The 25,817-nt window shown below is 36.7% G+C and overlaps 3 protein-coding genes across 10 annotated transcripts in view; 1 reads left to right on the top strand and 2 right to left on the bottom strand.

Annotated features, from left to right (window-relative positions):
* The window catches only part of LOC126366260 (proton-coupled amino acid transporter-like protein pathetic), a 231,414-nt gene that overhangs the window by 53,252 nt on the left and 152,345 nt on the right, over window positions 1-25,817 (bottom strand). The window lies entirely within an intron of this gene.
* The window catches only part of LOC126366253 (cholecystokinin receptor-like), a 268,987-nt gene that overhangs the window by 170,013 nt on the left and 73,157 nt on the right, over window positions 1-25,817 (bottom strand). The gene's annotated exons all lie outside the window — the stretch shown is intronic.
* Window positions 11,202-15,414, top strand: LOC126366338 (uncharacterized). The gene is made up of 3 exons (XM_050009458.1): window positions 11,202-13,649; window positions 13,997-14,062; window positions 14,476-15,414. The coding sequence occupies exons 1-3, from the start codon at window positions 13,438-13,440 to the stop codon at window positions 14,807-14,809; spliced, it is 612 nt and encodes a 203-aa protein (XP_049865415.1). The 5' UTR covers window positions 11,202-13,437; the 3' UTR covers window positions 14,810-15,414.

The following is a 25,817-nucleotide window of genomic DNA, read 5'->3' as shown; positions in this document are numbered from 1 at the left end:
ACATCCGTGATCTGCTAACGGAGAAAAACGCAGCCACCCGCGCATATGATTCCAATCGCACCGAGGAATGTCGCCGTCATTTGCGTCTCTTGCAGCATACTGTAAGAAAACGTATTAATGACATGCGACAGAATCGGTGGGATAATCTTTTGAGCGGCATTGAGCCCCACCACCAGGCCATCTGGCAGCTGTCTAGGTCTCTTCAAAAGGATACGGTTGTTCCTACTCCCCCTCTCAATAGGCCTAGCCAACCCCCCGCTTTCGACGATGACGAAAAAGCTGAATGCCTTGCCGACAGTCTCGAAGCCCAATGCTCGCCCAGCACTCTCCCTATCGATCGTAGGCACCTCTCGACGGTGAACTCTGAAGTTCAGCGTAGGGCTTCAGTACCTCCCGCCGATCCTCCTCTTCCACAGGTAACTGAGGAAGAGGTACTAGGTATTATCAAAAGATTTCATACCCGAAAAGCCCCTGGCTCAGACGGTATCACGAATCGTGTCCTTAAAAACTTCGGTGCTCCCCTCATCTGCTTACTAACGGCAATATTCAACGTCGCCTTGAGCAACTGCGTCTTTCCACAGCAGTGGAAAGAAGCAATTGTAATTGGTATACCAAAGCCTGGGAAATCTAAAAACGAACCTTCGAGTTACCGCCCCATAAGTCTCCTCAATTCCATGGGGAAGGTTTATGAGCGGCTCATATTTGCTAGATTACGGGACTACGCCGAATCCAATAGTCTTATTCCACCAGAGCAGTTTGGTTTTAGAACCAAACACTCCTGCGTTCAACAAGTGCACCGTATTGTTGAACATATCTCTAGTAGATTAAACTTAAAAAAACCTGTCGCTACGGGAGCGCTCTTTTTCGATGTGGCGAAAGCGTTCGACAAAGTCTGGCACAACGGCTTGATCTACAAGCTTTATTCACTGGGAGTGCCAGACCGTCTCGTGCACATCATACGAGACTTCCTCTCAAATCGAACCTTTCGCTACCGCGTGGAGGGGACGCTCTCGTCACCGCACCCGATACATGCCGGAGTCCCACAAGGCTCCGTCCTCTCCCCTTTACTATTTTCATTATATACTAGTGACATTCCCAAATCTCCTAATACCGAATTAGCTTTATTTGCGGATGATACAGCCATCTATTCTTCGTGCCGTGGTCGAGTTATGATGACCGGAATCCTCCAACGCGCGGCCAATGCCTTGGGCAAGTGGTTTCGCAAATGGAGGATCGAGGTAAACCCGGAGAAAAGTGCAGCGGTGTACTTTTCAAAGGGCTATTATAACACGCCACGGTCACGCCGTCAACTTAAAGTCATCACGATGTTTGGCAAGCCGATCCCTTGGGAGGAGCAAGTCAAATATCTCGGCGTAGTCTTAGATAGACGTCTTACTTTCAAGGCCCATATCAAACGTGTGCGCGATCGCGCCGCGTTTGTAATGGGCCGTCTTCATTGTCTCCTTAACAAGCGAAGTAAATTGTCCCTTAGGAATAAGGTGAAAATCTACACGACTTGCATCCGTCCGATCATGACCTATGCAGGGGTAGTTTTCGCTCACGCGAGTCCCTCTCAAATTCACCGTCTACAGGTAATACAAAATCGTTTCATGCGGAAAGCCACGGGAGCTCCGTGGTTCCTTCGCAATGAAAATCTGCACATTGACCTAGGTCTGCCAACCATTGCCCAATGGCTCAAATTAGCTTCCAAACGTTTTTTCGATTCTGCTCCGCACCACCCAAATCCCCTGGTAGTTGCGGCTTCCGAGTACATTCCGCTTAGGGACGGTACTGAAAAGTATCGGCGCCCGAAGGACGTAATATACGATCCCAACGACCCGATTACTCTAGCCATAGAGGCAGCCAATCAGCTCGCGACACCAAACACTTCAGGACCCCGATACCGACCCCGCCGGCGTGGTCGACGATTTCCCTCATTCAGCGCTTATCGCTATCGACCCACTAGGGTCGATTAATTCTTTCAAATATTTTTCCTCTCAGACGACGCCCTGAGCCGAGGTTCGCGCCCAACTGGGCACCCTCAGGCCTGTTGTCTTAAACGTTGTACCGGGTGAGAGCCTTCAGCGCTCCCCATTTGTCCGGCCAAGTAGTTAATGCCATCTGCGGCAAATCTACAATAAGTCACGTCAAAAAAAAAAAAAAAAAAGGTGTTTACAAATAAATGATTCCATTTAAATTTTTACCCTTAAGCAATACAGATGAGATGTATTTTTACTTATTTGAAATAATACTTTGCGTCGTTATTTCCAAAGAGACCAAACCATAGCAGGTTTTAGTCAAGAAGACGGCAAATTATTGTGTTGTCATCGCAATGAATCAGAAGTAGTGTAGTAGTGTGTGTGTGTAAAATTAGTGTGTGTGTGTGTGTTCTGTAGTTTAACTGTAATAATTAACTGTAGTTTAATCATTCGTAACTAAAATTTTAAGTTTAATTTATGTAACAAATGCCAGTTTTTATCTCTTATTAATATCTTAGTCAAATGCAAAAAGACCCCCTATTACCTACATGAGACAGACATAGCTGTTTTTGAAGTGACTTATTGTAGATTTGCCGCAGATGGCATTAACTACTTGGCCGGACAAATGGGGAGCGGTGAAGGCTCTCACCCGGTACAACGTTTAAGACAACAGGCCTGAGGGTGCCCAGTTGAGCGCGAACCTCAGCTCAGGGCATCGTCTGAGAGGAAAAATATTTGAAAGAACTCATCGACCCTAGTGGGTCGATAGTGATAAGCGCTGATTGAGGGAAATTGTCGCCCCGCCGGCGTGGTCCTGATGTGTTTGGTGTCGCGAGCTGATTGACTGCCTCTATGCCTAGAGTAATCGGGTCGTCGGGATCGTATATTACGTTCTTCACAGACATAGCTGGCGAGTACACAAGAAAGGAAAACGAAATACCTCTGTCGGTACTCGGGGGCGCCATTATCGGATATTGCAACAACAATGCTAAACTAATACTTTTTCATAATTAAAGATAATTCTTTTCTGATTGCGTGTTAGAGCGCAAGATAGTTTATAAGGTCAAGCTAATAAAGGTTAGGTACGATTAGGTATAAACAGGTTTCAAAGAGCATCATTTTATTATCAATACCTACCTAGATAATAATATATCTAGTATAATAAAAAAGTTGCAGTATAAAAAAAGCGATTTATAGTCTAAACATGAATATAATGACCCGTTTGGTAATCAGGGGCCTTAGTCAAGTTTATGTCAAAGTATAATTCGTTTTATGGAATTTTAAAATCCTTCATAGATAAAGCTTAACATCAATGTGATTGCTATGCATTTGATGTAAGGCGTTTGAAGTGATTATTTAAGTATCAAATTAGGTGGTAAAGATATACCTCAGTTAAAGACAAAGTTTACATTATTTTTGTACGAAATATGCAACCGGACCGGAAAATCTTGTTAATAAAAATAAGTACTTATATTAAAAATGCGTGACAGTTCTGTTCGAAGAGCGCGTTACTTGCATTGTAGTGTTACGGATTCGAATCCTAGGTCGGGCTCTTAACCGCTGAACTCGATTGAGTTTATATATTGTTTTAAGTTTACGCGGTTATTATCATAATTAAAACACATAATAACGGGCAGATATGTCTGCCAGAAATGGCCGCATTAGCAGTCGTTAAGAACCACCAATCCGCACTGGGCACGCGTGGTGGTTTAAGGCCCGACCTCCCTATCCATCCATAGGGAAGGCCCGTGTCCCAGCAGTGGAGACGTTAATGGGCTGATGATGATGATGTCTGCCCGTAGAAAATTATGGATCTGCCTACTCCACTCCAATCTCATCAGTCATCCCGTGACCATGGCACTTGCAACAGTGTCAAAATATCGGGAGTCTCATATCCCTGATTTCAACGCGGAAGAACCCGTTATTATGTGTTTTAATTTCTACTGAGTTTATTCATCTTATCACGCGGTTTCCGGGATTGGAGCCCGACTAATGGCATTGGGCTGATCCTCTACGTATTATATGGATCTAAAACATAGCTGGCGAGTAGTGGGTGCATGAATAACACCATATATAACATAGGTGGGTCGTTCTTCTTTTTTATCGACAATGATCTGTCCTTCGCTCTGCTATGTTATATGTTTTAGAATTTTATTTAATCTTTCCATTGTCCAAAAATATAGTTATCTTATTATACTTAAAATACTAGCGAAATACTAATCGGTTTCTCGATTAGTGATTAACGTAGCTTGGTTGTTTTTCACAAAATTCTGTGACAGAGTGGTAAATCGAAATGCTGTCTCCGATGAAAAGGGCCACTCTGTCACAATATATTTTGCAATGCGCCTGCAAGCAACAGTATATTACCAAGATAAAGAGAAACACTAAATACTCCTCTACAGACACATCTCTATATGATGTTTTTTTAAATATTTATTGCCGTTATAATGAAAGATGTTAAATCCGATATAACGAGAAAATGACTTTTTATTGTCGATAAAAAAGAAGAACGACCCATGTACACCTACCTCTTCGAGGATAGATATAGACATAATACTATGTAATACAACGCTATGTTATACTCATATCCGCCATATTAAAACCGTTATTTTGTCTGAAACAGCGTGCGCGTATGAAGCGATTGATAAGTGTTTACGAATCCAGAGAAGTGTCAGGATTGAAGCAGATGGATGGACTAGTTTCCAACCAGTCAAATCAGTTACTGTTTACTAAACGTCAAAACACAAATTGCATGAAAAAGCACACTGTGACGTCACAGAAAAGTAATTTTTAATTAAAATTCATAAATTGGGTTATGTGACAGTCTAATTCCTGATGTAACTTTTATTTTATTTAAAGTTTTATTATATATGTTGGTGTACCTTTTTTTATAAATAAATAAGTTAAATAGAAAAAAGAATGTGTTTTTCGTTAGTTCTAGTTCTGCCTATATTTAGCAAGCAGAATTTCATAATTTATATTGAACATAGTACTCGACCCAATTCCACAGTCTCTGCGTACCCTGGTGGGAAATAGGCGTGTGATTATCTATGTACGTATGTATTTTGAAATAAAAAGCGGCTGGGGTAGATATCTATTACTGTTAGTCCTTTAGAATGGCTCTGAAATACAGACAGACAGAGTAGTAGTATAAGTGTAGTATAGAGGTAGAAAGAGCGTACCGTACGGAACGCTAAAAAATACATCCAAAAAAAACACTTACCGCTTCTACAACACTGAAGGCTATTTGCACTTAAAACGTAGTATTATAGTTGAAGTATTCGACAAATAGCTATCTACTCAAGAATCACACCCATTGACTATTGATAAAAAAGGTGTGCCTCTTATGGAATACTTAACTTGAACTATCGCCAAGTCAAAGAAAATTTCTGACATTATCAAATAATAGCGTACAAGTATCTAGTAGCCGATAATATAAGATTATGAAATCTACAAAAAGAAAACCACTTCAGAAAGACGTATCTTCAATCCTTACCTTGGATTAGATATTGGTAACAGGAAAGACATAGATTGCCTAATAGATAACGTACCTATTTACTAGAAAAAAATGGCATATTCCATTGACACACAGATAAGTCACTTTCATAACCTCATAATCGGGGTAGGCAGATTAAAAAGATCTAGAAAACAAACAACGCTGGCTTGTTTGCACGGTATGATGACCGTTTTCATGATTGTCTTGCTCGTCAAGTTTCATAAATATTATTTAATGTAGTTATGTTAAGAGAACCCCGATACCGACGATTCCCGTCATCATCATCATCATCATCAGCCCATTAACGTCCCGACTGCTGGGGCACGGGCCTTCCCTATGGATGGATAGGGAGATCGGGCCTTAAACCACCACGCGGGCCCAGTGCGGATTGGTGGTTATTAACGACTGCTAATGTAGCCGGGACCAACGGCTTAACGTGCCTTCCGAAGCACGGAGGAGCTCGTCATGAAAACTTTTTTTTTTGTGGTCACCCATCCTATGACTGGCGAAAGTTGCTTAACTTCAACAATCGCTGACCGAGCGCGTTAACCACTGCGCCACCGAGCTCCTCATTCAGCGCAAAAAAAACGAAAAAAAAAAACTCAGAAAACGCCCTGAGTCGAGGTGCGCGCCCAACTGGGCACCCTCAGGCCTATTGTAAAATTTTGTACCGGATGAGAGCCCACAGCGCTCCCCATATGTCCGGCCGAGTAGTTAATGCCATTTGCAGCAAATCTACATTAAGCCACGTCAAAAAAAAAGTTGTGTTATCGGAGCAAATAGTTATACCTACTTCAAATGTTTAAATCAATTCTCGTATTAAATTCTAACTTTATTGGGGGAACGAATTTCTGTACTTTCGTCAAACAGCTGTCATGCGTCGTAGCGTGCCGCGCAGAGGCTTAGAGTACATAATTATAAAGATGGCCGAAATGTGTGTTCCACCCACTGCACTGTCATAAGTAACCACGATGGAGCATTTGTAGGGTTTGCAGATAATGAAGATTGCTGGTTGCGTTGACTTCAGAATTTAGATTCTTACATAGAATTCAACACTATACTGGCCTCCTATTGAAAGTAGGTAAAAAATATGCTTATACATTATTATCTAGTTTTCAATCAGGATTCGGTTGTGATTTTGAGATATAATATTTTCGAATGCCAAAGAATCACGGACAGAATTATTCAAGCAAAAGATAAGAATCATTTCCAAAGATTTCGTCAAAAAGTTTCAAAGACATAATTAAAAAAAGTTTTCTGTTGAGTTGTTAGCTCTTACCTGCATCAACAATAAAGTTTACCTTTTCCTTAATTAAAGATTTCCTTCTTTTATTTTGAACAATATAATTATTTTCAGTCGGAGAGGAAGAAAATGTACCAACAATAATAATTATTTTAGTTTCAGGAAACTTCTTAAATGATTACTTATTAAACAATGCGTGTGGGTGTGATAAATCCATGCAAAAGAAGTTGTACTCAGTTGAACCTTGAATTATATTATGTTGAATACTGGTATCTTTTATAAAATTAACGAATCAGTGATTAATGCTGTATGTTGTACTTATAATTTAAATTTAATTTAATAATTAAAATATATTTTTTTTAATTTACTTTATTTTAATTTTTTTTGATGGTATAGAGAATTAATAATTTTCACCCATATTGTAATTTTTTAACGTGTGTTTTTCTTTAATGTGAAGCCGTGGTAGCCCAGTTGGTAGAACGCTTGTTCCTTATTCTATGACGCTTGCCTCTCACTTTCAGGTCGCAGGTTCGAAGCCAGCATAAGTCTAAACCAATGATTCTTGAATTTGTCTTGAACGTGCTCAGTGGTGAAGGAAAACATCATTCCCACATTCCCGATGCATTTTTGGGGGTATGTGACCTAACCTGTATTGAGCTGGTTTTCCCTTCGCGGGTTGGAAGGTTAGACAGGCAGTCGCTTCTGTAAACGTGTCTTGTTGGTTACTAGACACTGGAGGTAGTGTAACAACTGCATATCTTCTTTTTATCGCCATCATTTGCTCCCAGCAAAATAGGGTCCAAATAATATAACTAGACTTTGAACCGTCCTTTGAATAGGTATTCTCAGATAGGATCAGGATCAGGATAGAAAAAAGAAGACGCCTGGCATCTATTTGTGTAACAATAACAAACCAGCTAAACACGTTACTAGTTTGAGAACTTTTAATGATGTTGGAGGCCTTCAGAAGTTATGTTCCATCTTTTCAAGGCAACTCAAAGAAAAGCTAAAACCGAGAGGCTCTGGATTTCGCAACTTGATTGATGACTTGACGAAAGTATTTGTTACGTTGATGTTTTCTTAAAAGTTAGAAATTTACTTACGCAATTGTGATTTAAAAATAAAGTGGTCTATTTTCCATGACCCTCCAGTTGATTGAAGGGAGGTCTGTGTTCAGCAGGGTGGGCGTCTTCTTCTATTGTGTGGGTTGTGAGGTGGAATACCAACCTCATCAACCTTGGTGTCAGCGTTACTATTGAGCCGCCATAGGCCCCTGACATGACTCATGTAACGACTACTTACTTACATCAGTAAGTAGTAACTGGGACCAACGGCTTAACGTGCCTTGCGAAGCACAGATCATCTTACTTTCGGACAATCAGGTGATCAACCTGTAATGTCCTAACCAAACTAGGGACCACAAAGTAATTTTTGTGATATGTCCCCACCGGGAATCGAACTCGGGACCTCCGGATCGTGAGCCCAACGGTCAACCACTGGACCATGGAGATCGTTAGGGTGGGCGTGATCTCCCGATTATCAGAAAGTGAGATAATCCGTGATTCGACAGCACGTTAAACCGTTGGTTCCGGTTACTAAATACGTACTTGCTAATGTAAGTACATAGTCGTTACATTGGTCATCCACATCACAACCCACACGACAAAAAAAGAAGAGTTACATCTCAATTTTGTCAAAGACAAGTTTAAATACTAAAACACGACTACGAAAATTCTCCCTCAAAAAAGTATGAAACAAGAAAATATTTCTGTGAAATTTGACGAATAGTGATATTCGGGAGATAGTCGTGGTCGTATGCTAAGAGCTTGCTTACCACGGAACATAATATAGATAGGTATCTCAAAAAAATTTATCTAGTTTTCTAGTAATAGTTTTAAAATAGTTTAAGTACTTTACGTAAATGTACAGCACCTGCTCCATTTATTATTTTCCTTTTAAGAAGGAGAACAAACTCAGTTTGATCATAGCAACACACCTTTTCATAAAATAATTATTATTTTACCTATTAAAAGCAGGTGCTTGTCCAACCTATCAAGATATTGCTCCTTCTATTAAAATTCGCAATATTATGTACCTATTCTTTACCAAAATATTTAACTAAGGTAATATTACTAAGGTAATATTACACTCGCCTCTTATACTTGTGACTTAAACATAGATCACGGATATTGGGTATTGGGTGTGTATATTATACATACATACATACATATATTACATACATATATTATTATATTATACAAGAGCGCAGATAGATATTATACATCTCTGTCTACCCCTTCAGAGACACAAGCGTGAAGTCCGGCCAAGTAGTTAATGCCATCTCATGAAAACTTACAATAAGTTACGTCAAAAAAACTTAATTAAGACAACACACTTACACAGTAGTGTCAAATATTAACTAACTGATTAATCTAAATCCATCTAATTCGCATGTTACATACATACACATACAAAAACTCACGCCTATTTCCCACCGGGGTAAGCAGAGACTATAGAATTCCATTTGCTTCGATCCTGACACACTTCTCATGCTTCCTCCACATTCATCAATCGCTTCACACACGCACCCCGGTTCAGAGTAGATCGTACCAAACCTTTTATAAGGGCATCTCCAATTTGGTCAATGTAAGTCCTTCTAGGCCTTTCTCTGCCAGCCCTACCATCAACTTTCGTTTTATATACCACTTTCGCAATTCTATTATCCTTCATCCGCTCTACGTGTCCAAACCAACCTAACATTCCCTTCTCAATCTAATTCACTATATCGTATTTCGCATGTTTAATAGGATTTAACACAAAAACCATCGACACTACCACAGTACAACTTTGACAAATATAGGAATCCTTTATTTTTCTTTTCTCGTGTGAATTGTGAGGTCAATAAACGATCGCATCAACCCTGGTGTGTTTATTGAGACGCCAAAGCTAGGGATCACAAAGTGATTTTTGTGATACGTCTTCTTCTCTTCTTCTATCGTGTGGGTGGCGTCAGGGTATAATATTGAACTGCCAAAAGCCCCTGACATGGCTCATGTAACGACTACTTGCTCACATCAGTAGGTAGTAACGGGGACCAAGGGCTTGACTTGCCTTCCGAAGCACGGATCATCTTACTTTCGGACAATCTGGTGATCAGCCTGTAATATCCTAACCAAACTACGGACTGTCGTGGAGTCCCACGAATTCTTTGTTGGGTGAGTGACTGATTATATGCAATTACTGTGACATCACTGATAAAAGAAAAATAAGGGATCATAGTCTATGGTTTTAATGTTTTTTAGAGAGCGCGGGACTTTGCGTGTTGGCGCGAATACGTTATAAGAGAAGAGAACACTATAAGAGTACGAATCGTGAGAGACACCAGGTAATGGTTGTCTGCCTGCATGTAAGATGATGTGGAGCAAGGTCGGTAAGTCCCTGATGGCTTAGTTAAGTGAAGTGCGACAAGGCTCTTGAGATATCATCTATTATGTTACACGTTGTACAGCATGAGGTACAAAGTAGTGTCATTGAATGTAATAATTGTCACAGTGGTTCTGAGCATTAAGTTACCTCTCACCAAGTTTGACGGGTGCTCTGGGATCAGCACTAGGGTGAAGTGGACGCACTTACCCATGAGCTAGGTGGCGTGGATCGCAACGTTCAGCCAGCCTAGAATCGAGTTTAGGGGTGGCCACCCAATCTTGAGTAGGGGGACTAGCAGTACGGGCTCTTCGCCGTACATGTTCCCCTAGTAATCCTATCTGGGCGAGATTCTGATGGATTCGCATGAGCAGATAGTGGGTGGTGAGAGGCAGGGAGGTAAAGGCGGGTTATAGGGGTGTTGAGGAGACCCGAGGGGGCCCAGCCCCATGTACATGAGGAGATGCTCAGTTACTGCCTAACGGGAGTAGTATGTTATTGGGCATTCTAGACCATCGAAGTGAAGGGATTCGCGAAAATGTTCTTGGGCATTCTAGACCATCTTCGTTCAGTCGGATCGCTCGAGCGCCAACGCGCTATCGCGCGCGCTCTCGCGGATCCCTTCACTTCGATGGTCTAGAATGCCCAAGAACATTTTCGCGAATCCCTTCACTTCGATGGTCTAGAAATACCCAATAACATCGATGGTTCTTAATATTACGATCAATCGGTTAGCAACTACAACACTCACCAGTATAGCTCGAGTCATCATGGGATTTCATATCACTGTATTTAATATCACAAGTATAATATCACTTAGAAAATTATTTTGGTCTGTCCGTGTTCGAATCAAGTTTTTTCCTGTAAGTCAAATTCATTAGCAGATTGCTTCATGTCTCTATACAATTTGCTGTCCTGTCATCCAATACCAGATTGGCTCAACGATCTCCAGAATTATGACATAAAGTGATAATATAATTTGAGACTCACAAAGTACCATACGAAAATATCAGAAATTCTATCCAGATTGGCGCGAGTCGTCATTGAATTCAAGAACAGCTTCGGTCCTGTCATTTAATACCAGATTGGCTCAACGATCTCTAGAATTATGACATAAAGTGATAATATAATTGAGACTCACAAAGTGCCATACGAAAATATCAGAAATTCTATCCAGATTGGCGCGAGTCGTCATTGAATTCAAGAACAGCTTCGGTCCTGTCATTTAATACCAGATTGGCTCAACGAACTCTAGAATTATGACATAAAGTGATAATATAATTGAGACTCACAAAGTGCCATACGAAAATATCAGAAATTCTATCCAGATTGGCGCGAGTCGTCATTGAATTCAGGAACAGCTTCGGTCCTGTCATTCAATACCAGATTGGCTCAACGATCTCTAGAATTATGATATACTTAAAGTGATAATATAATTTGAGACCCACAAAGTACCATACGAAAATATCAGAAATTCTATCCAGATTGGCGCGAGTCGTCATTGAATTCAAGAACAGCTTCGGTCCTGTCATTCAATACCAGATTGGCTCAACGATCTCTAGAATTATGATATAAAGTGACGATACAATGTGTGACCCAAAAATTACCACAAGGATGTCAGAAATTCTATCCAGATTGGCGCGAGTCGTCATTGAATTCAAGATCAGCTTCGAACCTGTCATTCAATACCAGATTGGCTCAACGATCTCTAGAATTAGACATAAAAGTGACGATACAATGTGTGACCCAAAAATTACCACATGGGTGTTAGAAATTCTATCCAGATTGGCGCGAGTCGTCATTAAATTCAAGAACCGCTTCGGTCCTGTCATTCAATGCCATATTGGCTCAACGATCTCTAGAATTAGACATAAAAATGACGATACAATGTGTGACCCAAAAATTACCACATGGGTGTTAGAAATTCTATCCAGATTGGCGCGAGTCGTCATTAAATTCAAGAACAGCTTCGATTCTGTCATTCAATGCCAGATTGGCTCAACGATCTCTAGAATTAGACATAAAAGTGACGATACAATGTGTGACCCAAAAATTACCACATGGGTGTCAGAAATTCTGTCCAAATTGGCGTGAGTCGTAATTAGATTCAAGGACAGCAAATTGTAATAACATAATGAATTTGACTTACATGATATAATTCCCATAGCGGAAGCTTTTTCCTAATAGTGTGATCAATTAATTTAACTATTTATAAAAGAATCAAAATCACTCTCTAGCTCACTTGTCATGCCCGGTCAAGGCAAAAATCTATACTGAATTACATTACACATTACACAGATTGTGCCTCGTATGCATTGAGGAATGTGGGCTATACTATACCATATATTATATCAATCAGGTATCCTCTGACTCGTGGGAAACTTTTTAATAAACAACTAGTTTCAGTTACTGACTTCGCTTGATAAATTATTTTTATTGCAGGGTACAGGTTTACCTACAATACATTATGAAGAAGGTGAACAAGTTTTCACTTTTGATTCATCATGCAGAATCAATGCTTTGCGTTTACTCAAATATTGTTATGTTTTTGTTCAACTGTAATGATGATGGTGATTATAACGTTCGACTTATTGTTCGATTCAAAGCAGGTTGAAATAAGGTTAATATTATTTAAAATATCAGTATTGAAACGTTGCACTCCTTGTTCATTACAACTTAGGTACCTACCTAATGTACAACTAGATCGTGATTATATAATCATCACAACCAGTATGCAGGTATATTCATGATATTCCTCTTCGTAAGATTATCGTTTATATTCAATGTACATAATTTAGTCAGAAAAAAATGTATGTAGAGAATCGAACTTGTAACATATACCTACATTGAACATCAAACTCTTAACCACTGAGCCATCGTCGTACTGCGTCATCGGAAATAGGTGTAAGTTTACGTCTGTGTAATAAATACCTAATTAATATGAATATGCGGTGTATCATTTTACAAAGTGTTGCGACTAACTCGTTTGTTCGTGAGAATAGCAACTAAGCATTTTAGCGATGACTACGCGTCCAAAATGCAAAAATTTGAAATATGCAATGCATAATCCGTTATTGTCTTGCATTTAAGGTTTTATTTTGCATAATTCAGTTTTGCACGGATTTGTATTGTTTTTCTATAAAATAGGAAAAATCATTAAACTTTACTCATTCCTTTGATCGATTCCCAATTGTCCACAATTGTGGTATCCTCATCCGTGTTATTTTCATCTTCAGTGCTTTTCTTCAAGAAAGTTTGTTAAAATGTTAGTAAGTATTTACATTTACTTTTAGTTTATGTATTATGTTGGAGTTTTTTACATAATAAATTTACACAACATTTTAAATACCATGTACCTAACCGATTTCTTAATTTTCAGGTCTAACTACGAATATTCATCCGGTTCGGACTCCCAACTGCCGCTGGCGCCTACGTCTGCGCTAAAAGTGTTGAAAAAGAAGCCTGCGAGCAAGAGGAAGCCGGCGGAGTCGACCCCAACGCCTACTAGGTAAGATTAATAATATGATTATCTTTAATCTTGTGTGCTTTTGAGAGAAGTTAATAGTGAGACAGTCGTGCCCATCAGTGGAACATTAAATAGGTACTTTAATATCTATCACTTTACTTTTATTTTATTCGAGATAATTTTACGCTATTTGCAAATACAACTTACATATCCCCTATCTCTACCCTTTTGACATACATGCATAATTATATGTTATGTTATGTATCTTGATTAATAGTAACAAAAGTAATATAAAAATAATGTAATGGGTATAATGAGCGTTCTAATTGGAAATCGTAGCGCACGGCGGTAACACTTGCATCGTTTCAATATAAACATTATTGTTACAGTTCTAAAAAGAAGTCGCGTTCGAGCGCCAACGACGAGGCAGGCGCGACCGCAACGTATTCATCGAGGTATGTAACAAAACCTAATTTTCTACATATTTTGTCTACATTATTAATTTTATAAATAGGAAAGATTTGATTGTCAAATTGTATATTTGGATGGAATGGACTCCGAAACTTACTGGATCGATTTGAAAAATTCTTTCACCATTAGAATCTTACATTATTTCTGATGAACATAGGCTACTCGTATACCTATGTATTTTGTTCACCCGAGCACCCGTGCGACGCCGGGGCGGACAGCTGGTTCAATAATTGTGTAGATATCTTTATTACACTCCATAATTCATTATACACATTACGAACAATATCATTATGATGAACATAGTTCAAAATAAGGTGACGGAGACGTTTGTGCAGCTATTCCTTTGTTCCTTTAAACCTATATAAATTATTACTTATTCGTATTTTTCGGTTTCCAGTACTGGCCCTGGAGGACTCTTCGGGTTTGAGACGGGAGCAACTTCGGGGACGTCGAAGTCTGCAGTGCTGCAGACTTATTTGACCAGCCGCGTCCCCAACGGTCGAGTGCGCCGGGAGCTCGTCAACCAGTCTGGCGAGTACTATATAGAGTTCCGGGTGTATAACACCGAGAAAGCTGTTGCCTCTAAACCAGATCAGCGGTGGAAAGAGGCTGAAGTTACTCTTAAAGTAAAGTTAGATCGGGGGACTCCGCAGTGGGAGAAAATGCAATCGTTTATGCAGCGGATTCATAATTTATTTGAAGATTGTGAGCCCGTCTTCATAAGCGAATAGTAATAAGTACAGCTACTACTCAGGTACTTATTACAACCTTTTCTCTCACTGCTGCTGTTCATTGATATAACTTCACTTTAAGATACTTAGTAGTTTTTTTCCACTGAATTTTCAACCAAATACCTATGAAATTATAATTGTAAATCATACATTCATTGTGTATATTGCAATTTTATGTCGTTAGCGTATGAAAGGCGAGGCATTTTCTTTGTATATTTAAAGTATACTTATCAAAAATGGTGTTTTGTACAGTTTGTAAAGTCTCTGTAGATCGTGTTCATTGGATGGGGCATTTACGAAGCACTAACCATAAAAATAAAAATATTTCTCCTTTTAGCGACGGGATTGAATTAATTGAGTCCGCATTTCGCAACCGAATAGCTTCATACAGAATATTATCACCAGATTTGGATGGTCATAATTCTTTAGATCGGTTTCTTGATGATATAAAAAATAAAATCAAAACATTAATTGATTTGTCTCTCAAGGAAAATGACTGTATAAAACTCAATTTTGAACATTTTGCTGTTTTTCTTTTAGTAAAAAATGATTCTCAGGAAATAAAGTCTTTTGGAACTAAAAATTATACTCTCTATAAAAATTATGACTTTGATAGTTTAATGAACAAAGTGAAAATTAGTTTGATGAGAAAAAAATGTGAATTTCAAGAACGTGATAGTGGTTGGACCTTCTTACATAATTCCCATTTAGAATTGAATATTAATAAATATCAACCATTAAGAGGGTCAGGTCACATTGATTTGCCTGCACCAATCAAAGCCAGAAAAGCGTGTGTAAACATAAAAAACGAAGACAGTTTTTGCTTTTTGTGGTCAGTTACAGCTGCTTTATACCCAGTTAAATCTCATCCTGATAGAGTATCGTCATATCCTAATTTCAAAGACGTTTTAAATGTAGAGGATATATCGTTTCCAGTTACTTTTTCAGACATAGCTAAATTTGAAATTAACAACCCTCAAATATGTATTTTTGTTTACGGTTTAAAAGATAATAATACAGTTATCGGCCCTCTTTACAAATCTGAACCATTAAATAAAAAAGTAATTCATCTACTGTACCTACAGGAAGGTAATATGTCACATTACTGTTTAATCAAGGATTTACCGCGACTAGTTAGAAGTCAAATTTCTAAACATCATGGTAAGTTGTATTTTTGCGAACATTGTTTGTTATTTTTCAACTCGACCGATCAGTTAAGTTCTCATAGTTGTGGAGGTGTAGCTACTAAATTACCCCCAAAAGGGTCATTTATAGAGTTCAAAAATTATAACAGAAAACAAAATGTTCCTTTTGTTGTTTATGCAGATTTTGAGTCAATGCTCGTACCCTACGAGACTTGTGAAAATGATCCTATCAAGTCAAGCACAGTGACTCATCAGCAGCACGTGCCCGTAGCTTTTGCTTATCATCTTGTTTGTACTGTAGATGAACGATATAATCACATTACATCGTACCGAGGACAAGATTGTGTTGACAAATTTGTTGATTCAATTTGCAACGATGCAAAAAGGATAAGCGCAGTATTAAGTAATAGTGTACCTATGGTTTTTACAGAAAGTGATGCGTTAAACTTTGAAAATGCCGAAACTTGTCACATATGCGAGCGTTTATTGGTTATGGATAAAGTTAGAGACCATTGTCACATAACTGGTAAATACCGCGGTGCGGCTCACAGTCAATGTAATTTGAACTTTCAAGTGCCCAAATTCTTACCTGTTTTCTTTCATAATCTTTCAGGTTATGACTGTCATCTTTTTATTAAGGAGCTTGCTAAAGTTCCTGGACCCATCAAGGTCATACCTAAAACCAAAGAAAATTATATTTCTTTCACGAAATTTGTGTCTATATCCGATACCGATAGCTTTCAGATACGATTTGTAGATTCCTTTAAGTTTTTGGGAACTAGCTTAGAAAAACTAACCCCGACTTTAAAAAACGATGAATTTAGATACTTAAAATCTTACTATCCCGATGAAAAACACTTTAATTTGCTTACTCGAAAGGGCGTATACCCTTACGATTATATGTGTAACTGGGAACGATATAAAGAAAAGTGTTTGCCTCCCAAAGACTGTTTTTACAATTCTCTTACCAATGAACCGATCTCAGATGAGGATTATGAGCACGCTCAATCAGTGTGGTTAAAATTTTCATTAACCAATATGGGTGAATATACTGATTTGTACTTGATAACAGATGTACTTTTGTTGACAGATATCTATGAAAATTTCCGACTTACATGTAAACAATATTACCAACTCGATCCTGCATTCTATCTTACGGCTCCGAGTCTATCATTTGATGCAATGCTCCTTAAAACAGGCGTTCGTTTAGAACTTGTAACTGATTTAGAAATTTACCGTATGATACAGCAAGGTATACGCGGTGGCGTTTGCATGTGTTCTAAACGACATGTTAAAGCAAATCATAAATATCTGGAAACATTTGATCCATCTCACCCAAGTTCATATATTGTTTACTTTGACTGTAACAATTTATATGGATACAGTATGTGCCAAACATTACCACATTCAAACTTCAGATTTGTGAACGATTCTGAATTAAAAACTTTAGAGTCGAATATTTTAAATATTATGGATGACTCTGAAAATGGTTTTATTCTTGAGGTGGACTTATCGTACCCTTCACATTTACATGATGAACATAATGATTTTCCATTTTGTCCTGAAAAAATTATTTCACCCAGAGGAAAATCGAAAAAATTAATACCTAATTTGTATGATAAATACAATTATGTTATTCATTACGTACATCTAAAAAAATGCTTAGAACATGGCTTGGTGTTGAAAAAGATTCATAGAGCTATAACATTTAATCAAAGTAACTTTTTAAAAAAATACATAGATCTCAACACCCAACTTCGCCAGAAAGCACAGTCTACTTTTGAACAAGATTTTTTTAAATTATTAAACAACAGCATATTTGGAAAAACTTTGGAGAACACAGAACAACGAGTAGATGTACGATTGGTTAATAAGTGGTCAGACAAAAATAATCTAACTAAAAAATGTACTGGCGCAGAGACCTTAATAGCAAGTCCCAATTTCCATAGTGCTTCAATATTCTCTGAGAATTTGGTAGCTATACAGATGAAACATTCACAGATTGTGCTTGACAAACCAATTTATATTGGTTTTGCTGTACTTGAACTCTCAAAAAGTCATATGTACGATTTCCATTACTCAAAAATAAAACCATTTTATGGAAACCGCATTAAGTTGTGCTATACCGATACTGATAGCTTCGTATATAATGTGCATACAGATGACATTTACCAAGATTTGAAGACTAACTTCTTAAAATATTTTGACACAAGCAATTACAACCCAAAAAATGAATTTGGTTTACCTATTGTTAATAAAAAGATTCCTGGTTTATTCAAGGACGAAATGGGTGGACAAATAATTAGAGAGTTTGTAGGATTAAAGTCAAAGCTTTACTGTATTAAAACCTTAAACAAAACAATAAAAAAGGCGAAGGGTACCAAAAAAAATGTAATTAATGGTTTGAGCGTATCAGACTATAAACATGTGTTATACAATGGTGATGTTGTTTACAAAAAAAATGTTCTATTTAAATCAATTAAACATGAAATTTTCACTCAAAAAGTAAATAAAATAGCTCTTTCTAGCAACGATGATAAGCGATTGTTAGAATCTGATAAAGTGACTACCCTTGCTTGGGGTCATAAATCAATTTTTGGCTGTACTGCTTAAGGTGATTCTTTCAAGGTCAATTGTTCTTCGCAGTGGGAGGAATTGTAGTCGTTTATGTAGCAGATTCATAATCTATTCGAAGATTGCAAGCTCGTTTTTAAGAGAGAAAAGTAAAAATACCTATGTAACAATTACCCCTGAAAGAATCATCCTTAGAACTCTTTGTTTGTAAATACTTAGGTTAGTATACTTTATGTTGTAAGTAGGTACCTATAAACATAAAAATATAATATAAGATGATGACGATTGTTATATAAAAAGTTAGCAGCAGTGGAGAAAATAAATAAGAATATGATATACATAATAGTTTCATTTATTCATACCTACCAAATCACCAGACAGGTAACTTAGACCTTCGTCACACTTGATGGAAATTAAGTCGTGGATCTTCCGCAACGGAACGCCGATACAAATATTTGTATAAAAATTACAAATAGCAGGCACACACAGGCAGGTTATTTACCGCAACGGAAGTTCGGCGTCGGAATTTCCGCCAAGTGTGGCGAAGGTCTTACTGTTTCAACGAGTACCGACATGTTGGATACCTAAGTATACTATATTGTCTTGCACAATCATTGAAATTAATCACCGTAGATTCAAAATTTATAGGATAAAAAGTAGCCTTTGCGTTAATGCGGTAGCTATGTGATATATCTAGCTACCATCCGTTCAGCTCTTTAGGGGTTTCGCATTTATAACATTAGTGTGATGAAATAAGTACTTAGATAAATACTTCCTTTAATTATAATCGCTAGTCTCCATTTTTCATGTTTAAACTTGTTAACGTGAAATACAACGCGACAATGAAAACCTAAGCGATTTTGAGTGTGCACGTGCGGTAACATGAGAAGGCGCATATGTGCGGGGCAACGCGGCGACCGCGACGTTGCATCATAATTTATTTCATTTCTATTTCGCTTCTCGTTAGTGCAACACCTTCGAAAATGTCCGCGTCCATGCCGAAAATGAGTTTTCTCGCTATAGTGGGGGATGAAGTCCCAAAATTTACAGTATCAATACAAATTCATCGTCTTCGCCGAGATGGAGATAAGATCAAAGAAAAAACTCTTGTGAGAAGTATATACGGCGCGCATGATAAAGAAGATCGAGTGCTGGCATCCGCGCTGTACTCATGTTACCTGATGTCAAAGGAGCTGGGTGAACAAGTTGAAACTTGTAGCTTAAATAAGTATGAACAGGTAATATTCGTTTATTGTGTTATTGTGTGCATAAACTACCTATTACTTTATTTTATATGTGTTGAGGGGTATAGTCTAATCTGTCATTGTATTTTCAGTTACTCGTGGAGAAAGACGTAGACACCGTTGACGGTTAAAAATCATCATCATAATTTCGAAGGTGTAGCACTAAAAGCGGTGCCTGCTAAGTACTTTGGTAAGTACTGTGGTTTATTTTATAAATAAAATCAAATGTTTGTATTTTATTTTATACATAAATTAATGTGATACGTTTTATTGTTTCAGAACATGTCGAATAATTTAACAAACGTTAACGAAGATGATTTATTCTACCCTTACGCGCAAGATCCGCTTGCTGACTTCGATGAAAGGTATCCTGTTCAAGCGACTACCACAAAATCGACGGCGCCTCATGATAACAAGAGTCAAAAGCTGAAAAGTGATAAGAAGAAGAAGAGGAAGATAATTAAATCTAAAGTTAAATGCGGAAAATGGAAGCAGTCATCTTCATTTGTGCAAAATCGGAACGCGGAGAAAGCCACCAAGTTAATTAAAATCAGCATAGTGGATTTAGGTGCTTCAAATACAAGTGAAAATCAAGAAAAAAGTGATGTTTTAGTGAAAGCCCAATATATGGTAAAAGATAGTTATGATGATATATTGGGACAGACTGAAAAATTAATTAACAATATTTCAAAGACATTGTGTAATTACAGTACTTGTATTTATATGTAACATGCGATTATTTCATAAATATGTTGGAATCGCATTTTCGTGTATTCACAACACAGTAAATTCCATCGCAAATAAAGTCTCTGACTAATGTCAGAGTACTACAAGCTATGGAAACATTTAATGTATATAGTAGAAATAGTTAATATGGTAACTGTTATTTCAAAATATATTTTTTTATCTATTGTACTTTAAACAGTTTTATGAACTTAATAAATAAAATGTGTTTTTCAAATTTCGTTGTTTTACTAGAAAACCGTTAAATGAAACAAAATCATAAATCAATATTTTACTTTTTATTTAAATAAATCAAATAAGTACATATTATTTTCGAAATACCATTTTTTTACACATACCACACTTTTTATAGCACACTTTTTTGAATGATTTACACATGTCATAGAATTATTTTTATCATAGATATCACACAGTTTCATAAAATTAGGACATCCTTTAGAACCAATATCTATTACCGTGCACGTAGGACACAATTCATTAATCCATTTCACTTTTTCTAAGCCCTTAGTAATTATTTTTCTGTTATTCAAATATGGTACAATTATACGTTTAAATTCACGGTAGTCAATGAAACCTTCACTCCAGTAAATCCCATGATTTGCCTCTAGCCATCGTACTTGTTTTTTTTCTTGTTTTGTTAAATAATTAAAAGGATTAGGGGGTTTAACTAAAAACATTACTGTATATTCAGCATATGCTATAGCCAATTCCTTCACAATAAAATCGTTCTTAACTTTAAACCCCAAAAGATCGACGATCACAATGTCGTTCATGATAGTTTTTTTACTATATTACTCAAAGGCTTGTATTCAATGATACTATCGTTTAATATGAGGCAATAAGCAGATGTTCCGTCAGGTATAATTTCGTCACTTTCTATCTCAACCCGAACGTCCACGGATCCTGTTTTTAGATTGTCGACTTGGCGTGAGCAGTCAATGACGAAGAGAGGAGCTATCTCTTTAAACTCTTTAGCACTTAGCAAAGGATCTGCTCGCCGTCCGTAATAAGACTGTTGGAATCTCACATATTGTTCATATAATAAAGCAATTTTATAACCGGCAAAATCAACATTTATATTTTCGTACGGAAAGTAAGTAGAATTGAGGTAGACTTTAGCGTCACGCAAGTAACAGTGGTCAAATCTAGACATATCTGCATTTGCATTATTTTTTCTTTTCGTTTGCAATCCTATAATTACATATCTTGGTTTTTCAATTTGAGAAGACGTTTTTATAGACCAGGTATGCTTTGTAGTCTGTGGAAGTAAAGGATATTCGTACAAATCCCAATTCCTAAATACTAATTGAATTCCACGATCTTTTTCCAAGAGTTTCAATAAATTAATCCTTTCTATATCAGAAACTTTTACATGAGGGACACGCCATACTATTTTATCAATGTGAACATTTTCAACGTATTCACCCGTATTAAGTTTCACTGCGTTGAGATTCGTATTACTTCGCAACAGAATTAGTTCATGTTTACAGTTAATAATTACTTTTTTATAATCTTCCGCGAAGCCAAGAATATGAGTAAGAGGAATGGAAACTGAAAAACGTCCATTGTTTACATTTTTAGTACCATTAATATCCCAGCCCCATACTTTAGACACACGTGAATCGCTTTGATTCATAGATAGTAAAGCTTTAATTGTAGTTGTAATTCCCGCGTTTTTAACTCTATCGATCTCTACTCCATTGAGTTCATACCTAATATCTTGGAATAAGTACAGTAAAGCATTGTTTGTAAATTCAATACTTGATGCCGATATCGGTTCTGGTGTGCCAGGCTTCAGGACGTTTACAACCCCTTCCAAATACAAAGTGCTTGCTGATGGTAAAATACATAAATCTTGCTGGTTTATAGGTATTCGAATTTCATCATTCCTGTTGAAACTTGTTATATATGGTTTGTAGGAATGGTATTCGACACCATCTATTGTGTTGTCGTAAGCAGGCTTTGAAGAAATGTCTAAAATATTCATTTTAACAACCCAATTGCTTTTAAAAAGTCCTTGTTTTCTTTAGTTAACTTTGCCTTCTTCTTGGCTGTATCTTTGCAGATAGTTCGGCGATGACTGATGTTTTTAGTTTGTTGTGTAGTGTATTTATTATAGTCGATCATTTTTTCTTGAGATGTAAATACAGCTGTACTTCTTCACCACGTAAGTTGATAGGATTGTTGGAAGTATCTAATAATTTTATATGTATGCAGCTGATACTTTTTTGGTTGACGGGGAAATAAATAATGTTTTTAGGAACTTCTACTATTCTGTATCCAGGAGGCACATTAAGAGCAAATTCATGTATAATGTGACTAGGTTCTCCATTAATATATGATCCGCTTACTAAATCACATTCAACTCTTACCACCGTTGTTGACAGAATGTCGACTGGGTGTTTAGAGGTGTGCATTATATTTGCTTTTAGAACGTGTGCTCCAAATCCTAGCAACTTACCAATCGAATTTTCTTTATCAAAATGTATATCTTTTGTACAAAAAATTGAGGTTTGTAGAGTATTATTATTACACTGCAGATTAAAGGCAGATGCTTTTATTTTCTCCTTCAAGTAATCATTTATGTCTTGTAGCTCGTATGCTCCTTCAGGTATTTCAATTAATTCATTATCACCATATATAAATCGGTTGTTTCTTTTATCGATATTAGGAATCGAATTAAATGTAGATAAATACAACAAAGCGCACTCATATTCACCGTCTAGCTGTATTGCAGGTGAATAATAAGTCGATAAAGCTGATGAGTTACCAGTAATTGACAGTGTGAAGGACATTTTACTATTAACATAAAATAAAACAATGTTCCATGTTATATATATTTATTCCAAAAGTCAACTAAATATGCCAAACACAAATGACCACAATTTACACTATTGAAATTCTGATATCTATTGTAATTATAATATATGTTACATTTCTTTAAATACTTTATTAGTTCTAGTGGAGGCTTAAGATCCCCATAGCTATTGAAATATTCACAATATTTATTTATTTTTACATAAGCAACCCAGTGAGTTCCTTCATTTTCTGAATTGTCTAAATTAATAATTCCACATTCAATTTTTTTTGGCATTTTAGGCAACCTATCTTTCATATAAACAGCACGAAAATAAGGAATATTTTTGGCATACTTCATAATATCAATATTTGTTAATGCTCGATTAGGTAGCTCTTTCATCAAGATTTGGTACATTTTATGAATAATCCGTTTCCTTTCTTGTAAGGTTTCATGTATAAACCTTTACCGATTGCAACCGATTCCATCACCTTATTATGACGTTCTGTTTCACGCAAGTTCTGTTGAGCGGTTTTATAGTCATTTACAGTTTTAGCAACACCAGCTGCACCGCCTGCTAAAGCGCCTAAGGCTGATAAGCCAGCAAATATTGGAATTAATGGTAAAATTCCTCCTGTTTTCGGTATAGGTATAACACGTGGTAAACGAATTTTATGTTTATGATTTTTAAAGATTTTTTTTGCAGCTAAATATGCATATTTTACCACTGACTTATTATCTTTAGGTTTCAGTTTCTTGATGTGTGACTTTATTCGAGAAACTAAACCTTTAAAACTTGTGATACCAGATCCCGTTTTTAATTTTGTTTTCATAACTTTACTGACCAGCCATGATGCGAGTTTTTCACCCTTCCCAGCGTTTTTTGCTTTGAGTCGTGCTTTAGCCATATTTAAAAGTTGTAAATCTGCTTGATGACGATTATGTAAATCACTATAATTCGAGTATGCTATGTCGTGGCGTTTGCAGGCTTCGTCAAGTTCATTAACACCTATATCACCTCGCAATAATCGTTCTTTTAACCTAGTCCCGGGTCCGCAATAGTTGTAACCTGGTAGGTGTAACTCAAACGGTAAATTATTTATTAAACTATTTATTAGTCCTCCTCCTTGCATGGGTACAAACATAATGAAAATAGATAGAGATAACTGTTCTATTTATTGAACAATCTCTTTTTTGTTAACCCAACTATTCTCTTCCTGTGATAAACCTAACCATTTCACATATAGTTGATTTCCTCTTTTCTTAATAACTTTTTCAATCAAATATACATCAGGATAAGCAGTTTTTTGTAATTCGTGTTCATAAAAGCCTCCCAATATTTCGTTACTTTTTTGATCTTCAATTTGATAAGTGACTGGCTTTGTATTTACACATTTTTTAATACGAAATATCTCTGTAGACCAGTTAGGTGTATATCCTTTGCTAAAACTACTTTTATATTTGCTTATACGAACGTAGTCACCAACTTTAAATTTATGACCATTTTTTTCTAATTTATTTTTTCCGATTTTCATTATATTATTTTTTATGATTGGTTCATTTTCATAATTGATGTCGATTGGTTTGAACTGTGTAGTACGGTGTTTAGTATTGTTGTAGGTACACACGATTTTATTTAACGGTATTCCTACCCACTTGTAATTGCCATTAAGACTGAAAAGTTTGTATAGTTTGGTTTTCAATGTCCTTATAACTCTTTCCACAATAGAAGCTTTTTTAGTAGAGTATGTTGAATAATGGTTAACAGATAAAGATTTCATTAAATTTTGAAAAATGGTGTTATAAAATTCTGTTCCTTGGTCAGTTTGCAAGTTGATAGGCTTTCGATAAGAATGCTTGACTATTGTCTCAAAAGCACGAGTCACCTCTTCCTTATTCTTCGTTTTAAGCGGTATTACCCACGTGTACTTTGAAAAACAGTCTATAACAACTAATATGTAATTATGACCCCTATTATAATTCTTTAAATGTTTTAAATCAATTAAATCAGCTTGCCATAGATCATCAATTCCTTTTAATATTACAGAACGGCGAATAAAATTTCTTCGTGCCGGTCTGTGAATTTCATTTACAACTTGTTCTTTAATCATTTTGTTGTTTCACCTTTTCGCTATATTTTTTCCTCAAATACTGATCAAAAACGTCTGGTAACTCTGCTTTTAAAGTTTTTAACTTTGAATCAACGTCTTTTAGAATGCTGCTTCTACAAGCACTTATCAGTAAGTCTACATCTGTCTTTGTGTAAGATTTAGTTGTAATTTTATCAACATATTCTTTATTCACTACATCATCGGATTCTGTTGGAGTCTTCACACCTCTCATTCTATTCAAATGTAAATTGATTTCTCCGTGTTCTACTTTAAGTACTGATTCTTCGCTAAAATTTAATACGTCGGATAAACGCATCCTTTTATGTACGTGGTGGCCGAATTTATCAATATTCATTTTAATAGTCTGAATTAAGGAAAGGTTGGTTTATAATT

Source organism: Pectinophora gossypiella, chromosome 4 (genome assembly GCF_024362695.1).
Source record: "Pectinophora gossypiella chromosome 4, ilPecGoss1.1, whole genome shotgun sequence".
NCBI lineage: Eukaryota > Metazoa > Arthropoda > Insecta > Lepidoptera > Gelechiidae > Pectinophora > Pectinophora gossypiella.
Note: the sequence above shows the minus strand (reverse complement) of the source record. Positions and strands in the feature narration are given on the sequence as shown.